This window comes from Macaca fascicularis, chromosome 14, assembly GCF_037993035.2.
Source record: "Macaca fascicularis isolate 582-1 chromosome 14, T2T-MFA8v1.1".
Taxonomy (NCBI): domain Eukaryota; kingdom Metazoa; phylum Chordata; class Mammalia; order Primates; family Cercopithecidae; genus Macaca; species Macaca fascicularis.
In genome coordinates, this window is record NC_088388.1 from 106,373,155 (window position 1) to 106,386,141 (window position 12,987).

Here is a 12,987-nt window from a genome sequence, read left to right on the forward strand (position 1 = left end):
CACTTGAAAGAAGTGGCTCCTGCATTACAACATTTGGCAACAACATTTTGTGCTAAGTCAAATTTTTTTTTAATATATCCAATAAAAGAGGTAAATAATCAAAGATATTCACTAAAGTAGAATCAATTTGAGTTGTACATATTTTGAAAGTAAAATAACAACAACAACAACAGCAAACTGTACTTCTTCAAGCTAGGATTCAAATATTTCATTAGTTCACTAGCCTACAATAATTTATAACTTCTAACAATTATTTTCCTTTCTCACACAAAAGGAGTTATGACACCATTATCTGCATAAAACAATTTGGCTTTTCCTCTTTCCCAGTTTTCCATAATATATTTGGCTTCCAAAATCTCCTAAACTATAATGTAAACTATACTAGAAACACACCATATATTTTGGCAGAATTAATGAACTACTTGATCTCTTCATTTCTTACAGCACCTAAAATATGATATTCATGTACTCAATATCTGTTAAATTGAATAAAAATCTTCATCCACTTAAATTGTTTTCATCAAGCAGCTTGATTTCTTATAGAAATATAAAACATACACACTGTATTCCTAATTTCTTAAAATATTTTTGGTACTGCACTTTGCTCTAAGTTAAATCAGTTTTATATGTATGCATTTTTAAAAGGCATCCTGGAAATGTTCTAAAATAATTCTAAGAACTGAATGCCCATACTTTCCACCTTAAATTACCTACTGGCACTGGCATCCACTGCTAGGAAAACCCAAACTTTCACATCAAAAATACTTATATTCTTACTTTTGCCTGGTTGCAGATGCAATAAAACAATCTACCCTTTTAACTTTCACAGCATAAACTTTAAAATTACAAGGTATACAAGACTAAATTTCATCAAATGCCATCAAAACATCTCTTCTTTTGACATACTTATCAGCATGCTGCAAAGACCAGTCGTCTCTTGTGCAGCGCTAACTTACAATTTTCACATTTTCTAATTAAGGCTCCCTGTAGCCCCTATTCAGTTGTCTGGCATTAAAAAAATAAAGTGTTTTCTTCCTTTCTTTCCTGGTTATTATCAGGTCTTGAAATAATTCAGCAACAATTTCACCCATGGTGTGCCTTTCACTCTCTTAAAGCATCAGCCACAAAAACAAATCCGTGAATCCAAAAGCTGGGCCAGATTATGAAGGAAAAAGAGCAGAAATTAAGGCTAGTAACAAAATCACCACAAAAACACAGCAGCAGAGAAGGCCAATTCTATCACAGGAAAATACGGCAACTGCTAAATATAAACCTCTGACTCCTCAAATTTATTTTCGTTATCTGAAAATGTCTTTCCTTTTAGCTGCAATTTATTGGCTTACTGTGGTAAGAATGATTCTTTCATGCTACAAAAGAGGTGCTGAAATCTTAGGCTGATTTTTTAAGTAAAAATAATTATCACTTTGTCCCAGTTTATTTCGAAGATAAAAGGTCTCAAAATCTGGAGCACGCAAGGAAATAAAATGATGGAAACACCATGATCCACAGATGGATACAACTATGAAAACACACGTGTTTAAGTTTAGAAACTAAAATCATTAAATGAAGGTATAAAACCTATTGGAATGTATCACAATAATTTACAAAAATTGCTCATGAGTTTTAAAATGATAATGAACATTTATCATGCTGACCTGGATCTCCTCCCAGATGTCTTCATCCAATAAAGTAGCTGCTCTATGGTGCTGCAAAGGGACTATCAGGCAGTGTCCCTCAGTAAGAGACCGTACGTTGGGTAAACATAAATAAACCTATGGGGGAGAAGTACAAAAGGTGAAATGTTACTGCTATTTATTCTCAGTTGTAACAGATGAACCCTTGGTAGAAAAAAAAAGATGAATATTTAATGAAGAATACTTAAGAATTGCTTTTGTAAATGTTAATATTTTTAAAGATATTTAATATTTTTAAAGGCATCAGGATGGTTTTTAATAAACTGAAAATTTAGAGCACAGATCTTATACATCAGACAAGGATTAAGATTAGGCAAAGAAGAGCAGAATGAATGACACAATATCCTTAATCTGAAGGGGCTAGATACCTGAAAATCCTTGAAACAAAACAATTTTCACAAAAACAAAAAGACACATGGCCTAGTAATGGTCTATCGGATGCCTGTTTATCAGGCCTTCCTTCTCTGATTAGCTGAGAAAAGAGAATAAACTGAGCTCAAAGGAAGAGAATATGACCTTGGAATGACCTTACTGCTATTTATTTACAAACATCTATTACTTAAAAACTAGTGCTATTTTTCCATTATATACAAACTGTCTTTTTTTAAAAAAAAAAAAAAAAGGTTAATCGGTATGTATACAGAGAACAAAAGCATTACAAAGGGCTTGATCTTATTCTTATTTCTGTTATATTTTGCTGGGTTTTAGCTAGAAATATTTTGCAAAGCAGACATTGTTTATTTAATAGAATAACTCAAATGTTTAAAACTTTGCTGAGAACAAAGTACGAGTGCACATGGATATCTACCTAAAATTACAGTAACCTCACAAACATGTTCATGAAAAAAAAGAAAAAGAAATAAAGATTAAGGGCCATGGATATGTCTGTAGACAACTTACAAGATTTAGAAAATAAAATATTTAAAGAAATGACTGAATTTTCTACATAATCACTGAGATAAAGAGCCAGGTCCAAGTGTCAATGATAGGTCAAATGAGCTGTAATAAAATTCATTTTTAAATGCATTATAAACATAAAAATCACCTAAATTGGTATCAAAATCAGTTTTTCAAAACAATAATAGAAACATAAAAGAGAAAATAAAATAACACCTAAATAAATTAGAACACACAAAAAGCAATACTTTTTTTATCTGACAGAGACAGCAGAGCTACGATGGACTGATCAATAATTACTGAGGGCCAATTACATGCCAGGCAGTGTTCTACATGCTAGGGAATCAACAATGAGCAGGGACACAAATCCCTACCCATAAGGAGCTTATGGGGTGCTACAGATTGAATGTCTGTGTGCCTCCAAAATGTATACGTTAAACCTTAACACCCAAGGTGATAATATTTGGAGGTAGGGGACTTTGGAAGGTGATTAGGTCATGAGGACAGAGTCCTCATGAATGGGATTAATTCCCTTATAAAGAGGCCCCAGGGAACGTGCTTGCCACTTCCACCACGTAATGACACAGCAATAAGATGGCTGTCTGTGAACCAGGATGTGGGACCTCACCAGACACTGAACCTGCTAGCACCTTGATCTTGGACTTCCCAGCCTCCAAAACTGGCTTCAATAAATTTCTGTTGCTGATAAGCCATCCAGTCTATGGAATTTTTTTTATAGTAGCCCAAACTAAGACATGAAAGAAGAAAGACAAACAATGTAAATGTAAAGTAAAATGTATAATATGTCAGATGGTGATAAGGGGTACTAAAAAAATAAAGCAGAAAAAGGTACAGATCGTGTCTAGGGAGAAGTTAGGAAGCCCCCTTTTAAAGTTACCTACTAGGGTAACATTTGAGAAGATATGTGAAGGAAGGAAGAGTAGACACAGGAAGAAACCCCCAGTCAAAGGGAAAAGCATATGAGGAGGATGCATACCAAGTGTGTTCTCCAGATTGTCAGACAGCCAGTGTGGCTAAGCTGAGAGGATGAGAGGAAGGCTGACAGCCAGTGAGGTGACACAAAGAATTGGGCCTGCAGGCCTCATAGGCGCCAATAAGGATTCTGGCTTTGGTCTGAAAGCCAGATCTGACTAATGTTGACTTAAAGTCAAAAAGACCACTTGCTACTGCACAGAGAAAGGGCAAAGGAAAGAGGCAGAAAGACCCATTAGGAAACTATTACAGGAGTCCAGTAATAAATGATGACGACTTTAGCCAGGGTGGTAGAAATAAAGATTATGAAATGTGGTCAGAACAGGAATGTATTTTGAAATACAGCCAACAGAATTTAGAAATGGACAGTAAGGAGTGAGGGAAAGTAAAGGACTCAGTAATACTCCAAGGTCTAATGCAAGCAACTGGAGGATGAAAGTGACATTTACTAAAAAGAGGAAGACTATGGGAAGGTTAGTGTTAGCTAAAGGTAAAGGTGGAGACGGGTATTAGAATTTCACCTAAGTTTGAGATGTTTATTAGATATCCAAGTGCAAAAGTAGGTTGGATACATGCACCTAGAATTGTAGGAGATATTTGGGTTAAAATGTGAATTTGCTAGTGGTCTAAAAACAGTAGTCATGAAATGAACAGAACATTTCAGACAAAGACATCTCTATTATAGCATTTTAAGAGAGTGTAAGCAAAAATTCTGAAAGTCTTCTGTAGTAGATTGCACAAATGCATCCAGTTATTCACTACTTCATATAACCCTTCACGATGTTACTCTGTAGCTCCTCCCATCAAGAGGTGGAGTTACAAACTGGCCTTATGACTCATGAAGGACATCACAGAACATGGTAGAAATGATGGTGGTCAGTTCCAAGTCTATGCCTCAAGAGGCCTTGTGTACTTCTGCTAATTCTGTTGGAACGAGCCTAGCTCCCATGTGAAGAAGCCTATGCTAGCCTACTGGAAGACAACAGACCATACAAAACAGAGTGATTTAAATGCTGTCTCAAGCCACTAAATTTTGGTGTAGTTTGTTTATGTATGAATGCTAGTATATCTCCTCTTCCCCCACTTAAAGGTATAAATGGAAGACTAGATAATTCTCAGGTCTGATGTATAAAGTCTTTACACTCCTGAGGTCTGAGATCCAGTAAGGGTAATACCCACTTCAGACAGCTTGCAGTTCCTAAATGAACCATGTGGTTGTGCACCTCAGTGTCTTTGCTTGTGTTGTCCTGTACTTCCTAAATACTGCAATGTATCCTATTCCACCATTAAAATGTAGCACAAGACATACTTCTTCCAGAAAGCCTTCCTTGATAACCCCACAGTAACTTAAATATTCCTCCTTCGTGTTCTCATGACACTCCTGCATTTATATCACTGCATTAAAATTGATCTGGTTATGTCTGCCTGCTCCCCATAAAGCTGTAAGCAACTTGAGGAGGTTGTAGGCATATTTATATTTCTAGTACCTAGTACTAGAGGCTGACAAACACTAGATACTCAGTAAATACCTGGTAAATGAATGAATTACCTAGCAGTTTTTTTGTTTCTTTTTCTAAATCAAATTAAAAGTAGATGACTAGAATCAGGCAAAAATATTAAAGAATGAACATAACTCTTATTTAAGTTATAACCATGTCGTTTATGTGAAAGTTGGGAAAGGAACTTAGAAAAATAAATATAAGTAATTAGTTAAGATGGATTTTTAAAAATTATTTAATTTTGAATGGGATTTTGACATTTATCTTTTTGTTAAGTATAAAGGAAAAGAGAAGAAAAAGATAAGAAAATAAATCAAAAGAAGCCAGAATGGACACTGATTAATTAACCACCTCAACAACCTAAAGATATTAATGACAAGGGGTATATGTATGTACGTGTAAGTATACAATAAACAACATAAATAGGTATATGTATGTTTCCCAAACTATTCGTTCCTGAAACTAGCATTCATTCATTCATTCACTGTCTTCTACTTTTCTCACTGACTCCACTCCTGCCTTCTTTCTGCTCCATCAATGCCAAGCTCATTTTCTCCTCAGGGTTTTTCACTGACGGTCCTTCCTGAAACATTATCCATTCTTATCTTCATGTTACTTGTCCTTCCCATTTTATGCATCTTTACTAAAGTTCCTCAGAGAAGCCTTCCAGACTACCTTGTGAAAAAAATACCCCCATCATTTTCTCCCATTTCTTCACTTTACTTGCTTTATGACGATTAATTATTTCAAATCAGGGCAATTATTACTTTATTTACTGCCTTATTTCCCCAGGCATAAGGTCCAAAAGTCTATCTGATTCTCAACTTTTCCCCAGTGACTAATTAGGGTATGGCATATATTAGGTATACAAAAATTATTTTTTTTATAATATTAGATAAGAATTAAATTATAATAGAATTAAATCAGTAAGTGTTTATTGGAATGAATTACTATTATGTACTACCACCAGGGCTAGATGCTTGGTATACAATGGAGACCAAAGTTACCTCTGTCTTCACGGAGCTTAAAAATTATTAGGGGAAAGACCCAATAAACAAGTAAAACAAACAAAATAATAAACTTCTTCAAGTTATTCTATGAAGAAACAAAAAAGTTCTATGAGAATGTAAGCAAAGGATAATAAATACTTCTTACCTTAACACCTATTGCAACAATAAGATGCTTGGGAAATTGAGAGCTGTCAAAACAATACAGACATTTTTCCATTTGTGCAGCAAGACTCCGATGTTCAGCAATAGCCTTTTTCCGTTGGTTCTCTTCCTCTTCACCAAGACGTTCTCTCTCAGCTGCTTTGGAGACAAACATGTCATCCAGGGTGTAATAGTCTCCATCTGTTTTTCCCATAAACTGAAAAACCAAAATAACAGTAACAGGGAGTATAAGGTAGTGATTAGGATTTTACTGTACTGTGGTATCCTAAATCTGTATCTGTAAGTTCTATGATAAAACTCTTACATTTAAAGGAAAAGAAAAAACATGATTGATACTTGTTTGATCTTCTAGAGTCAATCTATCATCATCATCACCACAGCTAAAGTTTACTGAATACTTACTATATACAATTCTGTATGACTTGTTCATGTGGGGACCATTAGCATTTTCAACTAATAGATGAGGAAACTGAATCACAGAGATGTTAAAACTGTAACTTTAAAAATTCACGTATACACTATATAGAATGTGAAACTTTTTTTTTTTTTAACCACATCTCCAGGTACCTTCTCCATACCTCCCCTAACATGAACTATGGACAGACTGAGGCTTTCAAAATACAAAAACACAAATATGCAAATTTTATTTCCTTATTTTATGTGCCTCCTTAGGTACTTAGAGAGTTCTATACTGTGTACAGAATGAAGTTCAAACTCTTGAACTTGAAAGCCAACTAAATCATACATACAAAAAGTCATGATGGTTTAAAGCTTAGATTCCACAGTCAAAATGACCATGGTAAAGTTCTATGTCCTGTATGTATAACCTTGAACATATTATTTAATTTCTCTGTGCTCGCTCTATGCCTTATTTCCTCATTTTACAATGGTTATAACAATACTGCCTGAGTATCCCTTATCCAAAATGCTTGGGACCAGAAGAGTTTTAGACTTCCAATTTTTTCTGATTTTGGAATATTTGCATATATATATAATAGGGTATCATGGGGATGGGACGTAAGTCTAAAATGAAGTTCATTTATGTTTCCTATGTACTTTAAATGCATAGCCGTAAGGTAACTATATATAATATTTTTAATATTTTTGTGCATGAAACAAAGTTCATGTATATTGAACTATCAGAAAGCAAAGATGTCATTATCTCAGCCATCCATAAGGAATTACAGCACATTTACATTTATGTATACCTGCTACATTGGCACATGATTGCACAGTTATTCTGTCCTTGGCATCCTTATTTCCTGACAGGCTGTCTCATCAGTTGTAGTAAGTGTCTTCCTGGGTCAACCCATGAGGTTTAATTCTACTAATTTTTCAACACTATTGTAAGAGTTAGCTGTCACTTCCATCAAATAAACTTCCTCCATCTTGCAAGCCCCTCCAATGTGTACTTGTACTGCTGTCCATCTCAGGATGACTACACTGTAACATACTCATTAACTTGTCTTTTTTTTTCCCATTACACTGCGTTCTACTAAGTGTAAGAGAAGTACTAAAGTACTAAGTATAATGTAAATTACTCAGTGTAATGGAAGTATTAAAGCACTAAGTATTAAAAACAGAACAGGCCAGACACCGTGGCTCACACCTGTAATCCCAGCACTTTGAGCGGCTGAGGTGGGTGGATCATGAAGTCCAGGAGTTCGAAACCAGCCTGACCAACAAGGTGAAATCCTGTCTTTACTAAAAATACAAAAGTAGGTGGGTGTGGTGGTGCATGCCTATAATCCCAGCTACTCAGGAGGCTGAGGCAGGAAAATCGTTTGAACCAGGGAGGTGGAGGCTGCAGTGAGCCAAGATCGCACCATTGCACTCTAGACTAGGCAACAAGAGTGAAACTCCATCTCAAAAAACAAACAAACAAACACAACAACAAAAAAACAAAATTATGTGTTATCATCAAACATAAAGCAATAGCAAGATGCTTGGATCTTAGCATTTTAAATGATTTGAAGATGGAGCAGTTCTATACATGTCAAACAAAGTAGATTTCATAGCATACAGTATTATGAATGATAAAGGGTCACCTGATTAAGGAGTCATAACATCAAGAGGATACATTGTGTAGATTATGTAAGTTGGAAAGAAAAATTTTAAGAGGACATAACAATCCAAAAGTTTATATACCTAATAACAGAGCTTCAAAATGTGTAAGAACAAACTTGACAGAACTGCCAAATAGATAAATTCCAACTGTAATCACGATTTTAAATACTTCACTCTCTGTAATTGGTAGCACAAACAGAAAAGCAATAGCTACGTAGAAGACTCGAACACACTATCAACCAACTTGACTTAATTGACATTAACAGAAATTTCAGACAACAGCAGCAAAACATACGTTCTTCTCTTGTGTACATGGAACATCAACCAAGACAGATGACATTCTGGGTCATAACACAAGTCTCAATAAATTTAAAAAGATTCTAGTAACTTAAAGTATGTTCTCTGAACACAATGGAATAAAAATCAGTAACAGAAATAACTTTGGAAAACTGCCACATACTTGGTATTGTGCACTCCTAAATGACCCATGAATCAACAACAACAAAAAAAAAAGAAAATGAGAAATGACTTTAAACAGCAGTAAAACAAAAATACCACATATCAGAATTTGCTGCTGCTGCTAAAAGCAGAATTTAGAGGGAAATTATAGCATTAAACATCTGTATTAAAAGACAAGAAAGGTCTCAAATCAATGATGCCAACTGCAACCTTAAGAAACTAGAAAAAGAAGAAAAAATAAAACCCAATGTAAATAGAAGAAAATTTCTTTAACACCATTACTGATAGAATCAGATAAAAAGATTACTACCAAGGCATTTCTTAGAGCACACTGGCTTCCTTGTTTCTACTAGCAATTTATTTTTTTCTTCCACAATATTCCCCATATTAATCCTTGTATACTTCTTGACTTTTCCAGGTTTGTCTATTTATGTAAACTGCATTGCCTTACAAATTATTATTTTAAATTTATTTTAACTTTATATCTTCATCTAAACCATAATTCATTACATTCTAAAAAATATCAGAACTGGTCACTAGTCATTTTCATGAAATAGTGTCCTACTACATGCTAGATATTAATCCTAATACAAATATTTCTGCAACACAGAAATTTTTATTTTCACTTGACAGATTAAAAACTGAGGCTAGGCCAGGCACAGTGGCTCACGCCTATAATCTTAGCATTTTGGGAAGTGGAGGCGGGTGGATTACCCGAGGTCGGGAGTTCGAAACCAACCTGACCAACTTGGGGAAACCCCGTCTCTACTAAAAATACAAAAATTAGCCAGGCGTGGTGGCACATGCCTGTAATCCCAGCTACTCGGGAGGCTGAGACAGGAGAATCATTTGAACCCGGGAGGCGGAGGTTGCCGTGGGCCGAGATCATGCTAGCCTGGGCAACAAGAGCGAAACTCCGTCTCAAAAAAAAAACAAAACTAAAAACTGAGGCTAACAGAAACTAAGTAACTTAATCAATATCACACCGCTATTAAAGGACAGAACCAGGAATTGAAACCAGTTGGTCTGACTACAAAACTGCAGAGTGTCTGGCATATAAGTGAGGCTTTCTCCCTTAAGAAATCAATGTTTGAAACACAGAAAGGGTATATTGTGAATACAGTCTATGAAGCAGAATAAAGAGCTACAAGAAAACTTATTTCATCTAGAATAAACATACCAAATCAAGTTAAGGTGCTTATCAGTGGGAACACAGATATCTAGTAGTTATTTATCTTACCCAAAATATATTAACAGGAGCACATTTATACATACATAACTGTGCCTTCATATGATATAGCCCATTGTGTTTTTGGAAAGTTCATAAATGATCAGAGAACACATTCAAAACAAATATTTTATACATGGAAGATGGTATTTCTACCCTTAAATCTAGTTTTCATGGATGTTGCCAAACCTTGATTTATTTATAGTGTTTGAACTGAAAATGATAGTCTTGCCAATTAAGTCTGACTGATTCTTCAATACAACTGAAATATGGTCCCCACTGATCCAGGAACAATTAATTCCCTCCTCCTACAGCCTCCAATGATTTGCATTTTTATTCATTATCTTTTCTTTGGGCTTTGATACAAAATATTTTTAATTTATCAATCATATATACCTCTTCTATGACCTCCAGCCTACTGTATTCTTGTTATTTGACAGTAACAATCAACATTTTTTAACAGATTGGTAAAAGATAGTGGAGAATGTACTAAGCGTAAGATGGAAAAAGTGAACAAAACTGCTGGATGAAAGGAGATAAAGAAAGAAAAGAGGAGCATGAAAATATGCCTCTTCATCATTCAGACAGAATCCTTTAAAAAGCTGATTATATTATACAAAATCAATTTGGCACACCATAAACGCAAACTAAATGACGGTGAGTTAGCCATTTCATACTCATTAGGATGGCTAGAATCAAATAGTCAGATAATATAACAAGTGTTGTGAAGGATGTGGTAAAATCAGAACCCTCATACACTGCTGATGGGAAGGTAAGATAGTGTAGCTGCTTTGGAAAACAGTCTGGTAGTTCGTCAAAAATTCAACATAGATTAATTAATAAAATATTAAACATACAGCTTACGACAGAGGTGCCCAATCTTTCGGTTTCTGTGGGCCGCACTGGAAGAAGAACCATCTTGGGCCCCACATAAAATACACTAACAATACCAATACCTGATGAGCTAGAAAAAAAAAAATCGCAAAAAGCTCATAATATTTTAAGGAAGTTTACAAATTTATGTTGGACTGCATTCAAAGTCGTCCTGGGCCACATGTGGCCCACAAGCCATGGATTGGACAAGGTTGAGTTACCACATGACAAAGAAACTCCACTGCTAGATATATACACCCAAGGAAAACGAAAATACATGCCCACACAAAAAACTGTACATGAATCTTCACAGCAGCATTATTCATAATACCCAAAAGGTGGAAACACTCTAAATGTCCATCAAGTGATGAATGGATAAACAAAATGTGGTACGCACAATGCAGTATTATTTGGCCATAAAAAGAATGAAGTACTGATACTTGTTACAACACGGATGATCTATAAAAATATTATGCTAAGTGAAAAAAGTCAGTCATTTAAAAAAACACTATTCTATGATTCCATTCATATGAAACGTTGAGAACAGGAAAATCTATAGACAAAATAGATTAGTGGCTGCTTAGGGCCTAAGGAGGAAGAGTTGAAAGGATTCGCTAACTTTAATCTGTATTCTTTCACTGTAATCAACTTTAACCATGAGAGTAACAACTTTTAGTCAATTCTGTGAGTCCTTCCAGTAAAATATTGAACCCAAGAGTGGCCTTAGGGGCCTCTGAACTTGCAGTTGGTGTCAGGAGTAAAGGTGGTCTTGAGGACTCCCCAACATCATGTTTGGCTGGATGCTCAGGGACTTAGAACACAAATAGAGAACTGATGACAAGGAGGTCTGGGGAAGAGGTATGCAAACAGATACAGAGTGCAAGGATACTTATATCCCACATGACAATACTTATGCCATTAGCTACTTCTACCATTGTCTCAAAGCTTGTGAACAAAACAGCCATGCACAGATAAAAGTTACACATGAGCTTACCACATGAGCTTCAACTCACCAAAGTCAACTGGGCTACATCAGCAATACCCAGTCTGCCAACAGAGACCAACACTGAGCCCCTGATATGATAACTGTCCCTCTGGCAGCAAGGTGAATACAACAGACCGCTTCCATCCTAGAAGAGGCAGTGATTTCTTCTTACTGGAATAGATACTCTGGATATGGATTTGCCTTCCTGGCGTGTCATGCTTCTGCCAAAACCCCCATCATTCTTAAGTACTTGGCTGGACAAAACAGTGAACTGTCCTTTTGAAGGTGTATTTACAAGAACCAGCCAGGTGACCATCCCTTGTAGGGCTGGGTTATGTCTTCCAGGATACAGTATATGCTCTAAGTAGCATCCAAACAATGATGATCCACAACTAGGATCCACATGTCGGGAAATCTTAGGGAAAAAATAGGAGTGACTATTACCCTTTGGGATAAGCTAGCAAAATTTTTGCTTCCCATTCCTGTGACTTTAGACTCTACTGGTCTAGAGGTTTTAGTTTCAAACAGAGAAATACAGGGCCAGGCACAGTGGTTCACGCCTGTAATCCCAGCACTTTGGGAGGCCAACGTAGGAGGTGGGAAGATTCCTTGAACCCAGGAGTTCAAGACCAGCCTGGGCAACATGGCAGAACCTCATCTACATTTTAAAAAGAAAAAAAAAAAAGGAGAAATGCTTCCACCAAGGGACACAACAATGACTCACTGAACTTGAAATTGAGACTGCTACTTGGCTACTTTGACTCCTCACTCCATTGAATGAAAAGGCATCGTATTGGCTGAAGCGACTGATCCTTTCAAGGGCAAATTGGATTGGACTACACAACGGAGGTAAGAGGAAATATGTCTGGAACGTAGGAGATCCTCAAGGGTGCCTCTTAGTATTCTCCTGTTGCATACAGAGATTGTGTATAGTGATGAAGTCAGGGCATTTAAAGTATCTATCACTCAAATAATGTACATTGCACCCATTAAGCAATTTCTCATCATGTCCTCCTCCCACCCCCTTATTCTTCTGAGTCTCTATTTCCTATTATTCCATACTCTACGTCCATGTGTATACATTATTTAGCTCCCACTTACAAGTGAGAACATGTGATAT

At 35.9% G+C, this 12,987-nt stretch overlaps 1 protein-coding gene across 9 annotated transcripts in view; it reads right to left on the reverse strand.

Annotated features, from left to right (window-relative positions):
- Positions 1-12,987, reverse strand: part of CWF19L2 (CWF19 like cell cycle control factor 2) — a 166,228-nt gene that overhangs the window by 68,685 nt on the left and 84,556 nt on the right. For all 9 annotated transcript variants that reach the window (XR_012423663.1, XR_012423665.1, XR_010580985.2 and 6 more), the window contains 2 exons: positions 6,239-6,451; positions 1,656-1,772 (listed from right to left, as the gene is read on the reverse strand). Coding sequence is in view for 4 of the 9 variants with exons in the window: in XM_074015143.1 (XP_073871244.1) it covers positions 1,656-1,772; positions 6,239-6,451 (330 nt within the window). In the remaining 5 variants the exon portion in view is untranslated. The remainder of the gene's footprint in view (positions 1-1,655; positions 1,773-6,238; positions 6,452-12,987) is intronic.